The sequence below is a fragment of the Elephantulus edwardii genome, unplaced genomic scaffold (genome assembly GCF_000299155.1).
Source record: "Elephantulus edwardii isolate Elephantulus edwardi_28Jun2011 unplaced genomic scaffold, EleEdw1.0 scaffold00233, whole genome shotgun sequence".
NCBI lineage: Eukaryota > Metazoa > Chordata > Mammalia > Macroscelidea > Macroscelididae > Elephantulus > Elephantulus edwardii.
Genome location: NW_006399983.1, coordinates 2,275,324 through 2,299,347, shown reverse-complemented (window position 1 = coordinate 2,299,347; position 24,024 = coordinate 2,275,324). Strand labels below are relative to the sequence as shown.

The 24,024-nt window shown below is 43.9% G+C and overlaps 1 protein-coding gene across 1 annotated transcript in view; it reads left to right on the top strand.

Annotated features, from left to right (window-relative positions):
• The first annotated feature begins 21,276 nt into the window (after positions 1-21,276).
• MYH3 (myosin, heavy chain 3, skeletal muscle, embryonic) overlaps positions 21,277-24,024 on the top strand; it is a 29,607-nt gene continuing 26,859 nt past the window's right edge. Inside the window, exons 1-2 of the mRNA XM_006898564.1 lie at positions 21,277-21,480; positions 23,038-23,181. Of these exons, the coding sequence (XP_006898626.1) occupies positions 21,277-21,480; positions 23,038-23,181 (348 nt within the window). The remainder of the gene's footprint in view (positions 21,481-23,037; positions 23,182-24,024) is intronic.

The window sequence follows — 24,024 nt, the reverse complement described above, 5'->3', positions numbered from 1 at the left end:
CCTCCTTTTGCTGTTATCCGAGGTGACCTTGCCCAGTGACACCTCCTGCCCTCCCTCTCTGGCCGGGTTTTGCTGGGTCTGACCTGGAAGACGCCAGAAGTCTCAATTCAGAGTGCTAGCTCTGGGGAAAAGTGCACTCTCGTTCTCTCTCTCTCTCTCTCTCTTTCATTCTCTCTCTCTTCTCTCTCATATTCTCTCTCTCTCCTAGTTCTGATAGAAGATTTTTTCCTTCATGGTGGAAAATCCCTTGGAGAGGTCCCATGTCTTAGTCTTCTCGTTTGTCAAGGGGCTTCTTAGTTCAGGGTCCTTAGTCCAAAAGCATGGGCTCCACTTCTGGTGGGTCTTTGTTTGTGCCGGTGAGATCCTCCCTCTTGGGTCAATTTCCTACCCTTTTCTCTCTTGTGCGTTAAAGCTGTCCCAGATCACAGGCTGGACAGCTTCCCTCGCGTCTCATCAGGGCTGAATCACATTCTACCATAGTCCTCTCACAACTGCTTGGTTTATCAGATCTTGGCGGAGCACGGCACAGCTTCCACGTTATAACATTATCCACATGCATCTCCTTGCTGTTGCATGCCGTAGAGTTGGAACCTAAGTGTAGCTCACCCTCCAGCGGGTTTTCAGAGGCAGTAAATCACTCAGGAGGAGACTGCCCAGGCTTCTCCGTGGAGCAGCTGGTGGATTCAAACTGTAAACCTTTGGGATTAAAGTGCAGATTATCACAACTTTAAAAAAAAGGGGGTGGGGGGAGAATCAACCGGCTCCAGAAAAGTATTTGTTAAGTTTCTTTATTTTATTTATTTTTAAAAATAATATTTAAAATAATATTTTTTCTTTATTTAATTTATTTTTTAAAATAATTTTAATGAACATTTACAGAGATTTTGGATTTCCATTCATTCATTGCTGCACTTCTCTCCCTGCCCAGCCCTCCCCCCAAGTTTTTATTCTTAAGAAATAACAATATTATAATAATATAATATACTGTAATATAATTAATATTAAGTTGGAGATAATTGACATTATTATGAGGCTGAATTACCCTATCCAACCACTGGAAAAGCCTCCTTCTGTGGACCTTGGTAGTGATTAGAGGCAGTTAATCGCACAGGAGGAGACTGCCCATCCTTCCCCTGTGGAGCAGCTGGTGGATTTGAACTGCATACCTCCAGAATTACAGCACAGCTTCTTGCCAGTAGGCCATCAGAGGTCCTTTGATAAAGTTATTCTTAAAGCCTTGATGAAGTTATTCTTTTTAAAAAAATTATTTTTGTGTGTGTGTATTGTCAAATCAGATCTGACTGGTACAGGAGGAGATTGTCCCTCCTTCTCCAGCAGAGCATCTGGTGGATTCAAACTGTGCACCTCTGGGACTGCAGTGCAGCTTCTTGCCATTAGGCCATCAGAGCTCACCGATAAAATTATTCTTAAATATTTTATTGGTATGTTGCTATAAGATCTGTCCTTCCATTACGTCTTTCAATTAGTTATTAACATTTATTTTTTTAACAGCTCCCCGAGGTAATTCTAAAGTACAGCCAGCTTTGAAAACAACTGCTTTAAGAGAAAATTTATTCATTGGTTTCTTCATATTAAAGGTTATGACTGGAACATTAAACACTCAGCTTCCAACTGGCTGCATTTCTTTCGGATTCTCTATTATCACAATGCTCTTTGTCCTCAAATTCACCCCATCGGAAACTTTGGGGTAACAGCTGATCTCTCCCTTCTGTCCCTGCGTGCAGCTCAGGGCCTGCTTTGCCTTCTTTCTTTAGATATCATCAGATCCACCCATTAGTTTGTATTCCTAGCCCCAAATCCCCTGGCAAGGTCCTGGATCATGCCTGCCTCTTTACATTCCTTTCCTTCAGAGGCCCTGTCTTTTCATGACCCACTCAAAACATTTTTCTTTCTTCAGGCATGCTTGTTACATGCTCCCAAGAACGAGAGATTCATTAGTCATCTCAAGTAAATGCAGACTCAGGAAACAAGCCAGCTGCCTGAGAAATAGCCAGGGCCCTCTCTTTGTTGTCAGCTGACTTGTCCCCCAACCCTGACGCTCATGTTCATCCTGAATCCTTTCCTTATGTGTTCCAGTGTGTTGAGAATCATCTCCTTACCTGGTCACCTTCCAGCACTAGCTTTCCCGTGACATTTTTGAGATGTTTGCTCTGATAAACTTCATAAACTTCCTGGCTCTCATCATAGTTGCTGAAGTATCTATCCTTTAAACTCATCTTAAATAGTGAGATTCTTTAAAGCATGACTTTGGCATCAAATAAAAGATGCATTGTTGTCCTGGCTGGGTCCTTTTCTTGCTACACAGCCCCAGAGAGTTTCTCTTCCTCTCTTTGCCCTGGTTTCACCTTGTGTAATATGTAGCTAATCATAGTGCCTCCCTCACAGGGTGAGCATAAGCATTAGATTAGATTATGAACATAAACTAATGTTCACAAAGTCTTCAGAGCAGTGCCCAGCAGAGATAAAGGGCTGGAAAAAAAAATCAGCAATTATTATCACTATGTGCATCATTATAACCTTCTTGAAAGCAGACACACACAACGCTTAGTCTTATTTTTGGCAATGAAGAGGAGGTTTTCATGCCATATCATTTTCCATTTTACTGAATTAATTTTTGGAATAGATCATACATATGCCAGGTACAAAGTTCAAAACTTACCCAATGGTAAATAAAAAAGCAAAAAAAAAAAGATTTTATTCTATGGCCCCTAAGACATTCCACTCTCTTCTTCTTAAAAGGAACCTCTTGAAAAATCAATCTTTATCTACTCCCTATTAGCTTGGCTTTTACTGGGAAAAAAGGATGTTTCCTTAGCATTTTTTAAAAAATGACACTAGTTTATTTACAAAATTCAAATACACTGTTTCTCACACCAGTTCCTTCCCATTTCTCTCACCCCCCATCAAATTATGTGACCCCATGATTAGTTTCACACTCCTCCCACCACCACCCTCACTCCTCTGCTTCCACCCTCTCCACCCTTGGATCCTCATATTCATTCTACTATAATGGTTTTGTATAATGGTTTTATGCTGAGTTATTTCAGTCAGCATATTGCTCTCCAGTCCCTCCCAAGTTAGGTAATAATTTACAAAATCATTGCTCCTGCGTGCTGCATAGTATTTCATTGTATCATAATTTCTCAGTCCATTTGAATATGATTGGACACTGGGGCTATTTCCATGTTCTTGCTATTATGAATAATGCTTCTATGAACATTGGTGTACAAGTCTCCATTTGTGCTTCAGTTATAATTTTCTCAGGGTATATTCTAAGCAGTGAACTATCTGGGTCATATGGAATTTCTATGTTCAGCTTTTTGAGGAACCTCCAAACGGCCTTCCAGAGTGGTTGTACTATTTTACAATCCTCTCCAACATTTATTACTTGCTGTCCTGTTAAACTTTGCCACTGCTACTGGAGTGAGATGGTATCTCATTGTGGTTTTAATTTGCATCTCTCATATTGCCAGTGATTTTGAGCATTTCTTCATATGTCTGTTGGTCATTCAATTATCTTCCTCTGTGAAAAGTCTTTCCATGTCTTTTGCCCATTTTGGGTTATCAGTCTTTTTCTTGTGGAGGCCCAGGAATATTCTGTAAATTTTTATTATGAGATTTTTGTCTGAGCTAGTATTGCCAAATGTTTGTTCCCAGTCAGTAGGTTTTCTTTTAACCCTATTTGAAATATTTTTTGATGCACACAAGGATTTAATCTTTAGAAGATTCCATTCATATATTTTATCCTTTTCAGATTGTGAATTTCTGGCTCTATTTGGTATTCTCTTTATACCATAGCCTAGGTATAACTTCTAAGCTTGATCTCAGTTTGCCTCTTATGAACTTTATGGTTTGGGACTTTACTCCCAGGTCTCTGATATATCTTGATTTGATTTTTGTGTATAATGTGAGATATGGATCCTGTTTCAGCTTTCTGCAGGTGGCAGTCAAGTTTTGCCAGCACCATTTGTTGAAGAGGTTGTCATTTCCCCATTTTATAGGTTTGATTTCCTAGTCAAATATCATTTGACTGTGTTGTTGTTATTATGTGCCATTAAGTCACTTGCAATTCATAGAAATTTTGTGTACAACAGCCTTGAAACCTGCTCTAACCTAGGCCAACTTTACTGTATTTGACACACCTACCTTCATTACCCCAGTCACTCACTGTGTCAACGCATCTCATTGATGGTCTCCCTTCCTTTCTCCATCCCTCTACCCTTCCAAGCATGATGTCTCTCTCTGAGGACCAGGCCTCCTGGCAATGTGCCCAAAGTATTACGAAGCCTCAGAATCCTTGCCTCCAAGGAGCAGCCTGGCTTCACCCTGTCTAGGACAAACCTGTTTGTTCTCCTAGCAGTCTATGGTATATTCAATACTCTTCTCTAGCACCACAGGTCAAAGGTATCAATTCTCTTTATATCATCCCTAGTCATTGCCCAGCTCTCCGACACATAGCAAGTGATTTCAAAGACTATGGCCTGAATCAGGTGCACCTTAGTCTCCAGACTGATGTCGTTGCTCTTCAGTACTCTGGAGAAGTCCCTGACAGCCGACTTTCCCAATGCAATTCGTCTCTTGATTTCCTGGCTGTTGGTACCAAGAGGGTTGGTGTTGGAGCCAGGCAAACTAAAGCTGTTAACCATCTTAATCTCTTCACAATCTATCATAATGCTGCCAGTTGGCCCAGTGGTGAGAATAGACAGCTTAATTTTTAAATTTGTAAGTACCAAGAAAATAAATAGATCTGTCTTGGAGAGGGTGAAACTAAGTTTCTCCTTGGAGGATAGGATTTTGAAGCTCTGTCTCATACTTTGGGCATGTGGCTAGGAGAGACCAGTCCTTGGAGAAGGACATCATGCTCAGAAGGATGGAGGGACAGCATAGGAGAGGAAGACAGCATATGGGATGGACTGTCACAGTAACTGGGGCAAAGGGGGTTAATGTGTCAGAATTAGAGAGACTGGACAGGGCAAGGTTCAGAGCTGCTGTACGTAGGGTCACTATGTGTCACAGGCAACTTAACAGCACATAACAATAACAACATAGATAGCTGAGTCTATTTCTAGGTTCTCAAGTCTGTTCCATTGTTCTATGAACCTGTCATTGTATGAGCATCATGCTGTTTTGGTTACTACTGTTGTGTAGTAGGTTTTGAGGTCAGGGCAGGAAATACTATGCTCTCACTTCATTTTTATTTCTCATAAGTATTTTGCTTATTTGATATCTCTTGCCTCTCCAAGTAAACTTGACAATTTCCCTTTCAGTCTCCTGGAAAAACCAATTTAGTATCTGGATTGAGATTGCGTTGAACATGTAGATTGCTTTCTGTAGGATTGTTATTTTTACAATATTGAGTCTTTCTATCCATGAACAGTACACATTTTCCCATTTATTTAGGTCTTTTATTGTGTCTTGAAGAAATGCTCTGTAGTTTTCTTTGTATATGTCTTTTGTGATTGGTCTGTTCAAGTATTCTACATGTGTCCTTATCAGTTTAGGTAGGGCATGAGTTTCAAGGAATTAGTCTATTTCCTCCAGGTTTTTTCAGAGTATAGCTTTTCAAAGCATAATGATATTCTCAATTTAATTTCATCTGATTCTGTTATGATGTCACCTCTTTCATTTCTTAATTAAGTTATCTGTGTCTTCTCTCTCTTTTTTATTTTTTTTCTCTTCTTAAGTTTGCCAGTGGTTTGCCAATTTTATTGACCCTTTTAAAAAACCAGCTACTGGTCTTATTGATGGTTTCAATTTTCTGTTTTCTATTTCATTGATTTCAGCTCTTGTCCTTATAATTTCTTTTCTTCTAGAGGCTGTAGGATTAGATTGTTGTTCTTTTTCTATTTGATGAATATGTTGAGTTAGATCATTGATTCTTTTTCTTTTTTCCTATTTTATGTATGTACCTATTGCTATGAACTGCCCTCTGAGACTGTGTTAGCTGCATCCCAGAGGTTTTGGTAAGTTGTATTTTCATTTTCATTTGTTTCAAGCAACTTTTAAAAAATTTCATTCTTTCTTTTATGATTCAATCATGTTATGTTGTTGTTGTTGTTATGTGCCATCAGGTTGCCTGTGACTCATAATGACCCTGTGTACAACAGCCTTAAATCCTGCTCTATCCTGTGCCAATCTCACTGTCTCTGACACACCCATCCCGATTATCCTAGTAACTGAATCAATCCACGTTATAGAGGGTCTTCTTTTCCGGTGCTGTCCCTCCACCCTCCCAAGCATGACGTCCTTCTCCGGGACTGGTCCCTCTTTGCAACATGTCCAAAGTATGTCAGGAGCAGCCTGGTTTAACCCTCTCCAGGTTAAACCTGTTCGCTTTCCTAGCAGTCCATGGTATATTCAATACTTTTCTCCAACACCACAGCTCAAAGGCTTCAATTTTCCTTCTGTCCTCCCTAGTCATTGTCCAGCTCTCTGACACATAACAAGTGATTGTAAAGACCATAGCCTGTATCAGGCACAACTTGGTCTCCAGAGTGACACCATTGCTTTTCAGTACTTTGGAAAGGTACCTAACAGCAGATCTCTTTTAATTTCCTGGCTGTTAGTGCCAAGAATGCTGACTGTGGAGCCAAACATAGCAGAGTTCTCTCCTATGGTTAATTTCTACTTTTATGGCATTGTGGTCTGAGAAGATACTTTGTATTGTTTCTGTTTTTTTAATTTTGTGAGGCTTGATTCTAGAGACTTTACCATGTCCTTAGCATTCTTAAAGCTTGACTCTCTTTGCTTGGGTTTGGCATTGTTTTTATTTCACTTACTAAAAAATTTCATTTTTATTTGCATAAAAAATTTACATTTTGTGCAAAAACCAAAATGCATAATGAGAAGCATGAATATAGAAAGACTGGACATCATTAAGAAAGAAATGGAATGCATAAATATTAATATATTTGAAACATATTGTGTTTGACTTATATACATTATATTTCACACATTTCTTCATTCACATGTGTGTTATATCATTTCAATGCACTGTGTTTTATAAAATTAATCACCGTTGGTCTATGCTAACTGTTACCCCATCTTTTCAGGTTCCCAGTGGATCTTTCCTAATTACTTCAGGCCCTCCCTCTGCCCACCAAATTCTGTGACCTTGTGACTTTCCTCCCTTCCCACCCTCAGTCCCCCTGCCCTCTTCCCCTTCTTCAAGCTTTACTTTTGTTTCTTTGCTTCTATTATCCCCAGCACTTACTGCAGAGGGTCAAGGACTGTGGCCTGCAATATGAATTACATCTAAACATCAAGAAAACAAAAATTCTCACCACTGGGCCAATAGGCAGCATCATGATAAGCAGACACAATTGAAATTGTTGGAGATTTCATCTTAGTTGGATCCACAATCAACTTCCTTAGTACCAGCTGTCCGGAGATCAGGAGACGTAGTCCATTGGAAAAGTCTGCTGTCAAGGACCTCTCCTACAAATTTAGGAGCAATGATGTCAGTTTTAAGACCAAGGTTCACCTGATACAGCCCATGGTCTTTTCCATCACTTGCTATGCATCTGAGAGCTGGACAAAGGTAGAAATGACAGAAGAAGAATTGATGCCTTTGGGTTGTAGCATTGGGGAAGAGTACTGAATATCCCATTGTTGTTATTGTTGTCAATTGCCATCAAGTCGAGCACGACGAATAGTGACCCTATAAATAAAAGGCCTGAAGACTTTCTATAACAATTGACATTTATCAAAGTCCATAGAATTTCCAGAGATATGTTGTTTAGGAAATGAATGCCACTCTTGCTTCCACCTGTAACTGCCTGGTCCCTGAGTGCTCTTTCATTCACCTTTGAAGCTCTGGCATGACTTACCAAGATAGGAGAGATTTCCCCCTTATTTGAATACCACAGGCAGATAGGTCTTTTTTAAAAAATAATTTTCAAATTAATTTTCATGAAAATTTACAGAGACTTTGGATTTCCATTCATTCATTGTTGAACTTGTTGTTGTTATGTGCCATCGAGTCACCTGCGACTCATAGCGACCCTATGTACAACAGCCCTAAACTCTGCTCTGTCCTGTGCCAATCGCACTGTCTCTGACACTCCCATCCAGATTACCCCAGTCACTAAATCAATCCACCTCATAGAGGGTCTTCCCCTCCCCTCCTGTGCTGTCCCTCTACCCTACCAAGCATGATGTCCATCTCCAAGGACTGGTCCCTCCTTACAACATGTCCAAAGTATGTCAGACAACCTCCTTACAACATGTCCAAAGTATGTTAGATGAGGCCTCAGAATTTATGTACAACAAATTGTTTCACATAGGTCTTTTTTTTTAAATCTTGTGTTATGATCAGTTTGATGAGTTTTAAAAATCCTCTTGTAGCTAGTCTACTCCCTAAATGTGTTTCCCAAGAAAATGTCTCTGTGCTCCTTAAATTTGAGCTCTTCCTCCTGTTAAGTAAGCAGAGTAAGCAAAGAAAGAAGTGTATTAAAAAAAAAAACAACTTTGCAAATGGAGACAAGACAGTGCTATCCATCAAAGGAGGAAAGGATTCTTTTAAAGGCACTGGAGGTGGGGTAAGAATATCAGGTTTCTTCGTAGAGAGCTTGGGGTTTGTTTTTTTTTAAAGTTCATCTATCCAAAGAAAAAGATCTTCATGTTTAGCTATTAAGGAGGGAATATTTTCTTGGGAAATATATTTAGGATTGGCTTGTGTGAGAGAAATGAGAATAATTAAGGACATTCTTTTTTTATGATGACTACCACTGGATAGGTTTTTTGGTACATAGAGTTTTTGGAGCCCTGCTATTTCAGAAGTGGATGGCCAATCCTTCTTCCTAGTCTGTCTTAAACTGAACGTTCAGATTTAGAGAAGTATCAGACAGACGAGCATTTTACAGAAAAGAGAAAGATATATCCCTTATTGTGGAGTTAACCATTAGTATCAGTGTTGTCCCTGCCTTTGGCACACATGTCTTTACCCATTATTTCCCTGCTCCACCATCCATCAGAATACCATACACTTCTACGCATTCCCTTCAACATCTATCTCCCATTGTACAGCCCTTGATCTGATAGCTTATATCTGAAGCTTTCTTGGCTTCTGTGATTCCAAACACTTTGGCTGCTGATGGTCCTTATGCTGTGGCCACTATCTCTTAAAGTTAGTGTTAATGTTTCCCGAACAAAGGTGGTGTGTCCTGTAGACCTCTCCAAAGTACTGAAGAGAAATGGTGTCTCTCTGGTGACTAAGGTGCATCTGATACAGGCCATGGTTTTTGCTATCACTTGTTATGCATCACAGAGTTGGACAGTGACTAAGAAGGATAGAAGGAGAATTGATGCCTTTGAGCTGTGGTGCTGGAGAAGAGTATTGAATGTACCATGGACTGCCAAGAAAACAAACAGATTCATTCTGGAAAGGGTTAAACCGGGCTTCTCCTTGGAGGCAAGGATTCTGAGGTTCCGTCTAACATAGTTTGGACATGTTGTAAAGAGGGACTGGTCCTTAGAGAGAGACATCATGCTTGGTAGGGTGGAGGGACAGCGCAGGAGGGGAAGGCCCTCTATGAGGTAGATTGGTTCAATGACTGGGGTAATTGGGATGGGTGTATTGGAGATAGTGCGATTGGCACAGGACAGAGCAGAGTTTAGGGCTGTTGTACATAGGATCACTATGAGTCGCAAGTGACTCAACGGCACAGAACAACAACAACCACCATTGGAAGTCTTTTGATTTCCTGGTTGCTGGTACCAAGAATGTTGATTGTGGAGCCAAGCAAAAGAAAGCTGTCAACAATCTCTTCACTGTCTATCATGATGTTATTATCAGCACAGTGGTGAGAATCTTTGTTTTCTTGATGTTGAGCTTCAATCTATATTGAAGGCTGCAGTCCTTGACCTGCAGCAAGCACTTCAGGTCCTCTTCTGTTTCAGCAAGCAGGGTTGTGTTACCTGCATAAAGCAGGTTGTTGGTGAATCTTCCTCTAATCCTGATGCCACATTTCTCCTCAAAAAGCCCAGCCTCCCAAATGATCTGTTCCACATATAGATTAAAAAGATATGGAGACAGGACACATCGCTGGTGTACACCCTTCCCAATTTTGAACCATCCAGTGTTTCCTTGCTCTGTTCTAATGACTGCCTCCTGGTCCAAGTAGAGGTTTTGCATTAGCACAATCAAGTATTGTGGGATTTTCATTCTTCTCAGAGTCAGCCACAGTTTGTGTGATCCACACAGTCAAATGCCTTTGCATCATCAATGAAACACAGATAGACATTCCTCTGATATTCTCTGCTTTCAGCCAAGATCCATCTAACATTAGCTATAGTATCCCTAGTACCATGGCCTCTTCTAAATTCAGCCTGCACTTCTGGCAGTTCTCTGCTGATGTGCTGTTCCAGTCTCTTTTGGATAATTTTCAGCAGAATCTTGCTTGCTTGCATGTGATATTAATGATATTGTTTGATAAAGTCTGCACTTTTGGTACCAGCCGCCAGGAAATAAAAAGATGAACTACATTGGCAAAGTCTGCTGTCAGGGACCTCTCCAGAGTACTGAAGAGCAATGATATCAGACTAGAGACTAAAGTACACCAGATCCAGGCCATGGTATTTGCAATTACTTGGTATGCGTCAGATAGCTGGACATTGATTAGGGATGATAGAAGGAGAATTGATGCCTTTGAGCTGTGGTGCTGGAGAAGAGTATTGACTATACCATGGACTGCTAGGAGAACAAACAGGTTCATCCTAGAGAGGGTGAAGGCAGGCTGCTCCTTGGAGGCAAGGATTCTGAAGCTTTGTCTGACATACTTTGGGCATGTTGCAAGGAGGCACAAGTCCTTGGAGAGGGATGTCATGCTTGGAAGGGTGGAGGGACAGTTCAAGAGAGAAAGACTCTGGCTGAGATGGATTGACTCAGTGACTGGGGTTATGAGGGTGGGTGTTCTGGAGACTAAGAGATTGGCTCAGGATAGGGCAGGGTTCTGTACACTGAGTTGCTATGAGTCGCAAGTGGCTTGATGGCATGTAGCACCAGCCACCACTACCAGTACTGGAAGTAGTTTCTAGATCTTGTGGTGATCATGCACAGATGATTAAGGCGGCCACGTACATGCATGATCCAGGACATTTCAGGCACACAGGTGTGTGGGTTCAAATATGGCCGTCTACAGGTGAGGGTCTTGGTCATCACCAAACACACCCTTTCAAGATGGCTGCCCTCTCAAAGGTCTTACAGGAGTTACTCATGTGGCACTTGAAGGCTCTTAGACGAGTTATGGGCTGAGAGGGCACACCTGGAGGTGTCTAAGCTACTCATTTAGGGTTTGCTCCTGGGGCTTGCAATCTCTGCCTTCACTGAGTGCTGGCTTTCTTGACCTGAACCTTCTGGAGGGAAACTGCTTTAATTCAGCACTTCATATAGAGGGAAAAGAGATGGGGAAAGTCAGAAAGTCTGTGATGTAGAGCAAGCCTAGCAGTAACCCAGTTAAAGTTTAAAACAGTTCAAGTTTTCCTTCTTATTCATTGGAAAGGTCAGCTTTGATGCTAGAGCAGAAGGTCCTATTATTATTAATAGAAAGACAGGAAGCTCAGCTTTATTGCAGGCTGGAGAGGCTACAACAGTTAAAGGTTTTAAACTTCTTAACGAATGTTTTTGTCAAAATTTTCTTTCCAGACTAAAAGTGCTACCTTGAGGCTATTTCAGAGTTGCTGCATCTGCTGGTCTTGTCCTGGTTTGGCTCTCCTCACTTAATTGAAGAATTGGACTGAGCGGGAGAGACTGGAAGCGTGATCCCCATGCTCCAGGAATAGCACAGAATATAGAGATTTTGTTTTTGTTGTTTTGTGCCATTGAGTCACATGCGACTCATGGCGACCCTAGGTACAGTAGCTCTGAAAGCTTGTCCTATCCTAAGCCAATCTCATCATCTCCGACAGACCTAATCCCATTGCTCCAGTCACTGAGTCAATCCATCTCATCTCTCTTGCACTGCCTTTTCACCCTTCCAAGCATGATGTCCCTTTTCAAGAACCAGTCCCTCCTGGCCACATGCCCAAAGTATGTGAGAATGGAGTCTCAAAATCTTTGTCTCCAGAGAGCAAAGTTGTTGTTCAATATTAAACAATTTAGTAGCTCTTAAAGGAGTAGTTGTTTGTCTTGCTTGAAGTGGTCCCAATGTGGGCTAAGTCCTTGTTGCAACAGTCAGAGTATCATCAGAGCCCTGGAAACTCAAAGGTTGCTAAGACTGAAAACATCTGACTTGCTGGGGAAAATCCTGGTATAGGCCAAGCCCTCATTGCAGCAAGTAGAGTGTGACCAGGGTCCCAGGTCTGGGACACCAAGGTCTGGGACATCCCATTGGCTGAGGAGGCAAGGAGACAGAAGTGGAGATGAAGGCAGAAACACTTTATTAGCAATAGGATGTTCCAGAGAGAGGAATGGGTCTCTCTCCATAGAAAGTAAAGGAATAGAGAAGACCATGTGCCATGAGAGGGGTGCTGTGATGTCAGGTTAGAACTGATTCAGAACTGACCCTCCAGAAGGTTTTCAGAGACAGTTAATCACACAGGAGGGGATTTCCCATTCTACTCCCAAGAAGCAGCTGGTGAATTCGAACTGTGTGACTTTGGGATTGCAGCACAGTTTCTTACCAATAGGCCACCATGGCATATAGTGGCTCACTTCCTCATCTAGGCATACTGCAAGCTAAGTTGGGCTTGAGTCTGGGCCAATGGAATGATATTGTTGAAGTTCTCAATTTGGTCTGTTGCTTTTGACCTCATTGGCTATATGCTGGGTCTCTGCCTTTTAAATGCTAATTAGGCTACCATGGGGATAATTGCTACAGGGCATGTTTCCTCAGAAGCTGTGGTTCCTTCCTTATTATGTAACATTTGTGAGTCTTTTTGACCTGATTGGGCAGGGTCTCTGCCTGACTAACCTTCTAACAACCTTTGACACTCCTTTGCAACTTTTCCTGAGTTTCTGATTTTCTTCTTATCTCTGCAACCTGATTGGCTGGAATCTTAGCAGAAACTGAAAGGTGGTCTTGTTTGTTCCCCGCCCCCCCCCACCTGTCTTGTTGATATCCTTCCTAACATTCCTTTCATCCAACCTCATTTAGATCCACTTGTCTTATTTTCTCCCTAGCAAAAGATCACATCTTTTAAAAATAGTATTACAGAAATGTCACCTATCTATTGCTTTTTTGCCTGTGGTAATCTTCTCACACCTGGAAACAGACTGCTAGGGAGGCAGGCCCTTCTCACACACATTGCCATCATCCTGCTGGTGTTTAATACTATTCTTGGCTCATCAAATAATGTTGTTATTTAAAAAGAGGCAAGACGAATGTTCTAGGCTTAAAATGAAGTCACTCATTGCCACCGAGTTGGGATCAACTCATAGTTGACCCTCCAGCAGCTTTCCGGATCCTGTAAACGGCACAGGGGAGAGGACTGTTTGTGTTGAGTCTGTGGAACTGCTGGTGGGTTTAAACCATCAGAAATCCACCCTCTCTGGGCCGGCAGGGCGGCTTCCTATAGACTTACACCATTGGAGCTCCCAAAAGAAAGAAATCTAACCACCAACTGTAATATCCAAAATTAGATTTAGATCCTGATTTGGAAAGGGGGGCGGGGCATGACTATACACTTGTTGGAAAAATTGGAGAAAATGGAACAAGGACTGCATGAGAAATGCTAGTATAAAATTACAGTTTAATTTTAGAAAGTGGAAAAAGGGTGTTGAGATTGTCTTAGTTCTTTGGAGATAGCAGTGAAGAGAATGGAAAATGGTAAATTGAGCAGTTGTTTCTTTTAGATGGAGTGCATACAGCCTAGATCTACTTTCAAAAAATCAGTAAAACTCCTGTGAATCACATGTTGTCATGGGAGTATTATGCCTTGGGTAGGGGCTGGCCGAATGGCCACTGATAGATAATAGGAATGCTCATTTTGTATTGTTTGAGCGTAGAAAAATGTTTAAGAATGTGTCATTGTTGTTGTGTACCATCGAGTCGGTACACAGTTAACCCTTCAGTGGGCTTTCAGAGGGAGTTAATCTCACTGGAGGAGATTTCGAACCGAATGCCTCTGGGATTGCATCGCACCTTTTTACCGTTAGGCAGGCCATCAGAGCTCCCTTTAAGAACGCAGAAGACGGTAAAAGAAATGTTTAAAATTTCTCTGTTACAGCAAGTTGGGGAAAGTAAGTTTCTTGTGGTGCTGAATGAAAGGAAGATTGCAGCTCCTCTCTTCCTTGATAAACTCTTAGGATTCTGTCATTGACTCCATACCCCTCCCTCCAACTCAAGTCTGTCCCGGAATAACCAAATTCCTGGTGTTTTTTTTTTCCAGAGACACTTGGCCAGGAAGTCTGTACTCCGGGTGGCTTCACATCCTCGAGCGCCTGAGGTGGTTCCCAGAAGGACTCTTTCTCCGGGGCGCACATCCTAACTGAGCGCAGGACAACCCCTTGCGTCTGCGCAAAGCGCGATGCTCCATTGCGGCCTCCAGAGCTCGTGCGTTCCGGAGACATTGTACTTTTTTGGGGAGATTAGCTCATCCTTGGATAAACACTGCTATCTGCTCTGCTGTGGGGATTAGTGCATGCCAGGTGATGACTGAAAGAACAAGGGCTTCTCCTGTTCCCCCCACAGGCCAGCTAATCCACTGAAACCTCATCTGTCCCCACTTAGAGAAGAGGCATTCCAAAAGAGCCTCTGGTAGCCAGGAAAGCATCCTCTTTACGCAGCTGGAGGGTCGAGCTCTTTTAAGCGTTCCGTCTCTATGGATGGAGATATTTTTACACATTTTATTACTATTATGATTCCTTTTCTTTCCCATCTCAGTTGTAGGGTTGACTCAGCCTCAAGACAAGTTCACAGGACTCACAGAGAACCGGACTGTCTTCTTGGTCATTCACCATTAAGAAAGCCACTGGCACTCTGTTAGAATACACTACACCTTCAGCAAAGAAGAAAACTTGGATTTGTCACTTTTCAAACTGCCAAACACTGCACTAGGAGGAGTGTGCCTACTATTTGGATGCCCTGCAGAATCCCTTCTCAAGCCTGAGAAGTTAGGCGTCATGTCCACCCTCACACAGTTTACAAGAGGGCCGTGGGGAAACACACTCAGTACTGACTGGCTTCCAAGTCCCATGTTCTTCCTGCACAGCCATTTCCCCTTTTCCCAAAGGTCACTGGACAAATTGCAATTCTTTGTCATTCCCCAGATCTAGTTTGTAAGGTTTTCTGTGTGAAGACTCCTTGGTTACTTCGCTCTTCTGGGGAGCCGAGTTCCATCCCTAACTCTGACCCTCTTTTAATGTCTTAGGACAAGTTGCTGCTGCCTTTTTTTTTTTTTTAAGTTTATAAGTAATTTTTTTTCAGTTTTTAAAATTTTTTTGAACACCTTTATTATTATTATTAGTTTTAATGAAAATTTACCGAGAATTTGGATTTTCATTCATCCATTGTTGCACTTTTCTCCCTGCCCATCGCCCCCCGCCCCCGCCTCCCAGTTAGCTCTTCTCTTTGAAAAGTAAAAGAAAAATTATTTCATTGGTATACAATCCCTCCCCCCAGGTTCACTCCACTATGCAGCTTTCATTCTGAACTCCTGTCGTGACAATAATACCTAATCACATATCCCTTTTCAACAGTTTTCTCCCTCATTTGTTTCAATGCCGTATACATAATTTATCCCATCTCTCCCAGTCTCCCCCCAACCCCGATGTCAGTCCCATTTTACAACAGTGGCACTATGCCGTATTTGTCCTTTTGTGACTGAGATATTTCACTCAGCATAATGTCCTCCAGGGTCACCCATTTTGAATAATATTTCATGTGTTCCTTGTTTTTCAATGCAGCAATTCCGTTGTGTGAATATACCATCGCTTCTCCATTCATTCGTTGATGGGCATGTAGGTTGTTTCCAACTCTATGCTATTGTGAACAAAGCTGTAATAAACATGGGTGTGCATGCTGCTGCCTTTTTTTAAACTAACTCTTAACTTCCTTTTTTTCCTTTTAATTTGATTTAGAGTGAAAGTTTACAAAGTATATTGGGGTTTTTAATTAATACACATTTTGTTCTGGAACTTAAAATACACACAATTACTAGTTATCCTTCTATTTTTTTTCAATAATGGTCTTATTATAATTTGTCCTTTTGAGACTGAGTTAGCTCACTCAGCATGATGGTTTCTAGCTTCTTTCATGTTATGTAGTACTTTTCTAAATTGTTGCTCCTGATAACTGCATAGTATTCCATTGTGTGAATGTACCACAATTTCTCAATCCAGTAGTTTGTTGATGGCCATTTGGGCTGTTTCCATATCCTTGCTATTATGAATAACGTTGCTGTGGACATTGGTGTACAAATCTCATTTGTATTTCAGTTTTATTTTCCTCAGGGTACATTCCCAGCAGTGGAAAATCTGGGTTACGTGGATTTAATATGTCCAGCTTTTTTTTTAAAAAAAAATTTATTTTAATAATTTTAATGAACATTTACAGAGATTTTGGATTTCCATTCATTCATTGCTGCACTTCTCTCCCTGCCCAGCTCCAACCCCCCTACCCCGTAGTTTGCTCCTCTCTTTGAAAAGCAAAAGAAAAACTCCCTCCCTGGTACACAATCCCCCCCCATACCCCTCCCACCACCCCAAGTACATTCCACTACGCAACCTTAATTGTGGACTCTTGTGATAACCATAATACCCTATCATAAATTGCTTTTAAATTATTCTCTCCCTCATCTCTTCCAGTGCAGTATACACAATTTATCCAGTTTTTCTCAGTCTTACCCCAACCCTGATATCAGTTCCATTTTATAGCAGTGGCACCATGCAGTATTTGCACTTTTGTGACTGATATATTTCACTCAGCATAATGTCCTCCAGGACCCATTTTGAATAATATTGTATGAGTTCCTTGTTTTTCAATGCAGTGTAGTATTCCATTGTGTGAATATACCACAGCTTCTCTATCCATATGTTTGTTGATGGGCACCTGGATTGTTTCGAACTCCTTGCTACTGTGAACAAAGCCGCAATAAACATGGGTGTACACATATCTGCTTGGATGTCAGTTATGGTCTCTTTGAGATATATTCCCAGTAGTGGAACTGCTGGGTCAAATGGTATCTTTATTTACAACTTTTTGAGAAAACACCATACCGTCTTCCACAGTGGTTGCACCATATGTCCAGCTTTCTAAGGAAATGCTAAACTGCCTTCCAGAGTGGTTGTTCCATCAGCAGTGCAAAGGAGTTCCAGTCTCGCCACATTCTCTCCAATATTTATTGCTCACAGTCCTGTTAAACTTTGTCACCGCTACTGGTGTCTCAGTGCGATGGCGTCTTACTGCGGTTTTGATTTGCATCTCTCCTGTTGCCAGTGATTTTGAGCATTACTTAGAGTGTCTGCTGGCCATCAGAATGTTCTCCTTTGTGAAAAGTCTTTCCATGTCTTTTGCCCCTTTCATAATTGAGTTATCAGTCTTTTTCTTGTGGAGGCCCTGTAGGATTCTGTACACTTTTGTTATGAGACCCTTGTCTGAGATAGCATCACCTAATTTTTTTTTTCTCAGTCAGTAGGTTTCCTTTTCATGCTGGATGTGACCAAAGGGGGAAGTGGAGGAGGGAAGGTACATGAGAGGCAGGGTAATGGAGGGGAAATCACAGGGTCCATAGGGTTTGATGGGCGAAGGGAGGAGGTGAAGGAATTAGGAAAGATCCAGCGGAGACCTGAAAAGATGGAGTGATAGTGGGCATAGGTCAATGGTGACTGGTTTGACAACCAGGTTCATAAGGACATAAGCCTGGGAAAGCAGATGGAGGCTCACCATGAGCCAGAGAAGACTCGACAACAGTGGGTCTGGTTTTGTGTTGCTGACATGCTCTGTACAGGAGTCCGTGTACAGCAGGGGTTTAATAAATGCTCCTTCATTGTGAGGACCACAGTGATGCTTCCCCTTTCCCATCTGCCCCCCTCTTTGAGTCTGCCCCCATCAGGACTTGGCATGGGTGCCCCGGGCAAGGGGCGGGTCTTCACCTGCAAGTGGCAATGCTGGCACAGTTCTATGGAGAGCACACAGCCCTAAGTCCCTGCCCAGCTAGCCTCCCAAAGACGTGGCCGGAGAAGAGAAGCCACAGAGCAGAACTGACATAGGCACAAGCTTCAAATCTGCCATTATTTCTTCCTTTAGGCTTCTCTCCACCCCACACTCCCAAATTCCGAGTTAGAAGCTTCCCATGTGTTAACCCGCAGCCCTCCCTTCCCTGCAGGCTGTGCTCCATCCCTGGACCCCCACAAAGGCCAGCAGCTGGCCTTTCCTAATTGGTGATATATCTTAATAACAGCAGAGCCTTAGACAGCTGTTGTTGTGAATGCTGGAGGCACGACAACTCCCTACCTCTAATTTACTTGTTAGTCCTGCTGATGCCTAAGCAAGGATTACGCTAATAAAGACACTGATTAGAAAGCCACTTTGTTTTGTTTTGGGGTTTGTTTTTTTTTTTTAAAAGATACTTGGCACACACATTTTACAATCACAAGGTTCTGCCACAATTTTGCATGCGTATGACTCAAGACTTGCTCCAAATTCCTGGAGGAATTCGAGCTTCGGCTCTTCAGTTTGATTCATGTTCTTCTGTATGAGGAGATTTCCAAGCACACTGCCTCCTGGAGTGGTCTCTGCTCCCTGGAGGGGTGTGTGTGGGAGATGGGGGTGGGGGGCTCCTCACTGTATGGAAAGTGCCATCCTGGCTGGCAGGACCGAGTGGGTGGTGTCCCCACTTTGAGGGGGCCCTTGGCCTGAAGTGAAGATGTGCCAGCTCTGAATCCGGAGAAAGGCATCTTGCACGGCCTAGATCCTATAGTTGGGAAAATGTTTATGGATCCTGTTCATTTCTATATATACCTTTCTCTTGAAGATGACAAAAAAAGGGGGGGGGGGTGGAGGAGCTGGTTCTCTGCCTGTGGTGTCTGTCCGTCATGCTCTTTCCAAATATAGAGCAGGTGGCATGAGCGGTGGCCTATAAAAGGCCCTGGTGGGCCACAGCCCCGCAGAGGCTTGCTGGCTCTAGCTCTTGCTTCCCAGGAGGAGGTAAGTCACGCAGGCGGCCAGCTGCTCCAGCAGGGAGCACCTGGCCTGGCCCTGTCAGGCAGCATTCCATTGTAGGGGTTGTAGAATTGGAATCCCTGGGTGGTACAAACAGGTAATAGACAACTACTGAGAAGCTAAAAACCACCTTGGAAGAAAAGCTGGCAATCTTCTTCTGACAGATATCTCTCTCTCTCTCTCTCACACACACACACACACACACACACACACACTCACACACACACACACGGGACATCATGGGTCAGAGCGACCCCATGAAAAGATGGGAAGAGATCTCACCAGGCCCAGACCTCAGCCTCTAACATCTCACCTGAAGCTGGCATCTCTCCTTCCGGCTCTGGTTCCTCCTCCCAGCTCTCTCTTTTTCCTCTTGTTCAAGCCCTTTAAGAGTGGAACAGATGCTCCACTCGGCCTGTCTGTGGTGGCGCCTCGTTCTTCCTTTGCCTCACTGAGCAATGGAGACTCCCTCCTCAGCTCGCACCTTCCCTATGTGGGCTTTCTGCCTGTTGGATGCATCAACCTCTTCAGGCCACACCTGCTGTAGCTGCCTGCAAATGAGGCAATTCAGCAATTTTTCGGTGTGTTCAGACAAAAATATTGGAGTCTGGCTGGGGGAGATGAACTCTTTAAACAAGGATTCTGTCCTGTTGTCATATTTAAAATGAGAACTCTATAGACCAGGCAGGGGCTGAGGAAGCTGCAGGGATGGGATGGGAAGAGCTAGATTTGGGGACTGTTGGGGATTTTTCCAACCTTGGTAGCCTACTTGTGGGCCATGACTCACTACTCCTACAATTGTTAAAATAAGTTCAAAATGATCAGTGCTTTATCCCCATGAACGGAGGGCAGTGGTGGTTCCCATGCATTGATTCCAGCCATTGCACCTTGTACCACCCTCACTCCTCTATGAACGATGGTGCTGAGGAGGCCACAGTGGAGTTTCCAGAATAAGATGAACCAGGAAGAAAACCTGGGGATCTCTTTGTAAACTCAGCCAGTGACAACCTTACAGGTCTGATCCAGTTGTGCGCGGGTCAGAGCAAACTCAGTGGCTGCTTGTGACAACATCCTCTTTGGTAATCTGATTCAATCCTGTCAAGAGCTGATTCAACATGGAACTAGATGTGTCTCTAAGTGTGATTTTTGTGTGTTTCTTGCAGGTTGGCATTCCAGGGTCCCTGCTGTCTTCTGTCCTCTGGTGGGTGTTACTCTCAGGTGAGAATTCTGTCCACACTCTCCGGGCTGTGGGAAATCCTGGGATGAATGAGTTGCTCCCTCTTCACGATGGCTCTAGACAGAGGAACAGAGGAACTTGGCCAAGCAGGTCTGGAAAGGTTTAAGCTGGAATGGAGCAGAGAGCAGGCAGTACTTCTGGAGCCTTTCCAAATGTTGTGGGAAGGCAGAAGACCCTTTTGATCTTGGAAACTGAGGGGGAAAAAAGAAAAAGGTGGGTTCTTCATCTGAGGAAGTAGCCACCTTGAATCAAAACGGTTCAAGTATTCCTTAGCTACTTTCTATTGAACACACTTTTCTCTGAAGAATAGAGTTTATTTCTTTTTTTGTTTGGTTTTTATTTTCACATTTCTCCTCAGTAATGTCTGACTGAGTTTTACAGGAGAATGAGGTCCAGAGAAGAGAACGACTAAGGCTCTATCCTCTCCACCCCGCCTAAGTCTCAGGTAGCCAGGGCCCTCTGACGAGATACACGCTGTCCCCCGTGCACAGAGAGCCAGCAGCTTTCACCCAGTCAACTCTGACCCACGGTAACCTGTATGTTAGAGTAAATTGTGCTCCATCAGGTTCTCTAGGGCTAATCTTTTGGAAGTGAATCCCCAGGCCATTCTTCTGCTTCGCCCCTGGGTGAAACTCCAACTTTTTAATACACAGCTAAGCACAATTAACTATTTGTACCACCAAAAACCTCTTGCACTGAACAGCCATTTGATAAACAGGTGGCAATTTGATATTCCCATCATTTAAGTCTTATGAGTGGAGGCCACTGGGAAGGAGGATGGCTTTGCTCCTGGCTTTGCCTCTGTGTTCTGCGGCCAAAGGGTGCAGAATAAGGTGCTTGGGCGTGCCTGGGTGGCCGTTGCCAGCTCAGAGGCAGCTCGACTCACCCGGGGCGGGGGCTTCCCTTCCAGCTGGCGCCATGAGTAGTGATACTGAGATGGAAGTGTTCGGCATAGCTGCTCCCTTTCTCCGGAAATCGGAGAAAGAGAGAATCGAGGCTCAGAACCAGCCCTTTGATGCCAAAACCTACTGCTTTGTGGTCGACCCCAAGGAAGAATACATCAAGGGGAAAATTAAGAGCACGCAAGATGGGAAGGTCACGGTGGAAACTGAGGACAACAGGGTAAGCTTCTCCCTCTTTCTCTTGGACCAACTGGCCCTTATCTGCTCTCCCAACTTCCACCCCCACCACTTCCAATGGGCCACCCGTGCTGTCACTGCCATATGCCTTCCAGCCACACTGGCCTCGGAAAGCAGGCTGGGAGAAGAGCTGTATTTGTAGATGATCAAAGCAATCTGCTTTCAGGCACTTTTGTCAAGGTCCAGGCTGTACCATGTCACAGGGGACCAGTTCCCTTCACCCCAGCATGTGGAGTGGGAGTCCAACCCTAGGAGGAGCTCTTTTGGAACACCTTCCTTTGATTTTTCTAAGGAAAATGCTTGGGGTTCCCCCCCTCTTAATCTTTCCAGGTTTAGCCTTCTAAGTAAGGTAAGTGTGTAAGAAGTCCTAAATGGTCCCATATCACAAAGGAGGTGAGGACTGGATGTGTAGATGCTGCCCCAGGCCAATAGGGGGAGCTGGGAGTCCTGAAGTTCACGGCCTTCTGGACTCCAGACCATAAAAGCCTGGAAATGAAACAAGGAAAGTTTTTAAAAAGAAAGAGAGGGGAAAAAAGATGTAGGAGAGAAGGGGAAAGGCGACAGCCTCATTGGTTTGAGGCTGACAGAGGGCACGAAAACTGCCCTTCAGTGGTGCTGAGCAATTCTCTCCCAGAAGGTGTTTCAGGTGAAAGTAGCCAAGCACAAAGCTTACACAGCAGGCAGGATGCAAGCCAGATGCAATGAGTGGAACGCCAAGCCCTTAGAGGTCTCAGAAGAAGAGCTGATGGCATGGGGTGGGTTAAGTGTTCCCTGTTTGAAGGCTTTCTCTCAGAGGCCCACAGGAACTATTAGTCCTCTTCAGAGGTGCCCTCAGAAGGAAGGGAGGAGAGTAAGGAGGTGGGGGCGAGGCAGGTGAGGGAGAAACCAGCTCCCCACTCCCAGGGCCACGGGGGTCTTCTAGCCCAGCAAAGCCCAAGGGCACTGGGACAAGGGGTTTTTCCTCAAAGAGAAGCCGCTGGAAGCTCTACTTTGCCTCGTACACCTTCCCTGATCACAGCCCTCTCCCTCCGCAGAATGAAGGGGGTGCTGGGGGAGCATGTGTTAGAGGTGGGGGGCCTGGTCAGCTGATCTCAGAGAATGTTAGCTGACCCATGGGGGCCAGCCTGATGGTCCAATGCCACCTCCCCTTTTCTCCGTGTCCCCTCGAGAATGCCAGCTGATGACATGTTTCCTCTGAGATGGGAAATTGCCCATTGGCGGCTGGAGCTGGATTTTGGTCCAGGCAGCCTGACTGGGCTGAAAGGTTCCTGCTGGCTCTATACCATCACCTCCCGCATTCTCTCACAGAGAGCTGCTTCTCCCGCTTCTCCCATCCTTTCCTCGACCTCAGACCCTTGAGAGGGTGGGAAAAGCCCAAGTTAGAGAAACAAGTCCCGGTCAGTCACTGTCAGCACAGGCCGCCCTCCTTGGGAGCGAGGTGATGCTTTGAAGGTTGCTCCTCACGAGCTGAATCTCCTCCTGGGCGGCAGACATCCGTGCAGAGAATGTGAGTGAAGCACTGTCCTGCTTTGTCTTTCAGACTGTGGTGGTCAAACCTGAGGATGTGTATGCCATGAACCCCCCGAAATTCGACAAGATCGAGGACATGGCCATGCTGACTCACCTCAACGAGCCGGCCGTGCTGTACAACCTCAAGGACCGCTATACGTCCTGGATGATCTACGTCAGTGCTGCCCTGCCCCGCGGTTTGCTAGGGGGGATGGCTGTGTGGGTGACGGGATTTCCACAGCCACCTGGAGGTTGACGCTGCTGAGAATTACAGGGCTAAAGAAAAAAAAAACCAAAACACCCAAAAACAAATCCAGGAAGGAGAAGGAGACACAATGAAGGTAGAAGACGAGAGAGACAGATGAAAATGGAATAGAAAGATGCAGGAGGAAAAGTGAGGACAACGGTCTCGGTCTACTTAGCTGTGTCAAGTCCTGCTACACCCCAGTTTGAGTCTCATTTGTCTAATTTGTAAATAGACATCAAGATTCTCATAGAGAAAAATGGGGTGGTTTGTCACAAAGGCAAAAAGTTATGTATGAGAGAGAGAGAGAGATCTATGTTATTGCTATGTGCTGTCAAGTTGCTTGCAACTCATCGTGACCCTATAATGTACAACAGCTCTGAACCCTGCTCTGCTTTGAGCCAACCTCACTGTCTTGGACACACCCACACACATTACCCCAGTCACCAAGTCAATCCATCTCCTCTCTTGCACTGTCCCTCCACCCTCCCAAGCATAATGTCCCTCTCTAGGACTGGTCCCTCTTTGCAACATGCCCAAAGTATGTCAGACAGAGCTTCAGAAAACTTGCCTCCAAGGAGCAGCCTGGATTCACCCTCTCCAGGTGCTCCTAATCCAGGCCATGGTCTTCTTGCTGTGCATCAGAAAGTTGGACAGTGACTAGGGAATATAAGGAGAATTGATGCCTTTGAGCTGTAGTGCTGGAGAAGAGTATTGATTATTCTGCGGACTGCTAGGAGAGAGATCTATATGTGTATATATATATGCACACAC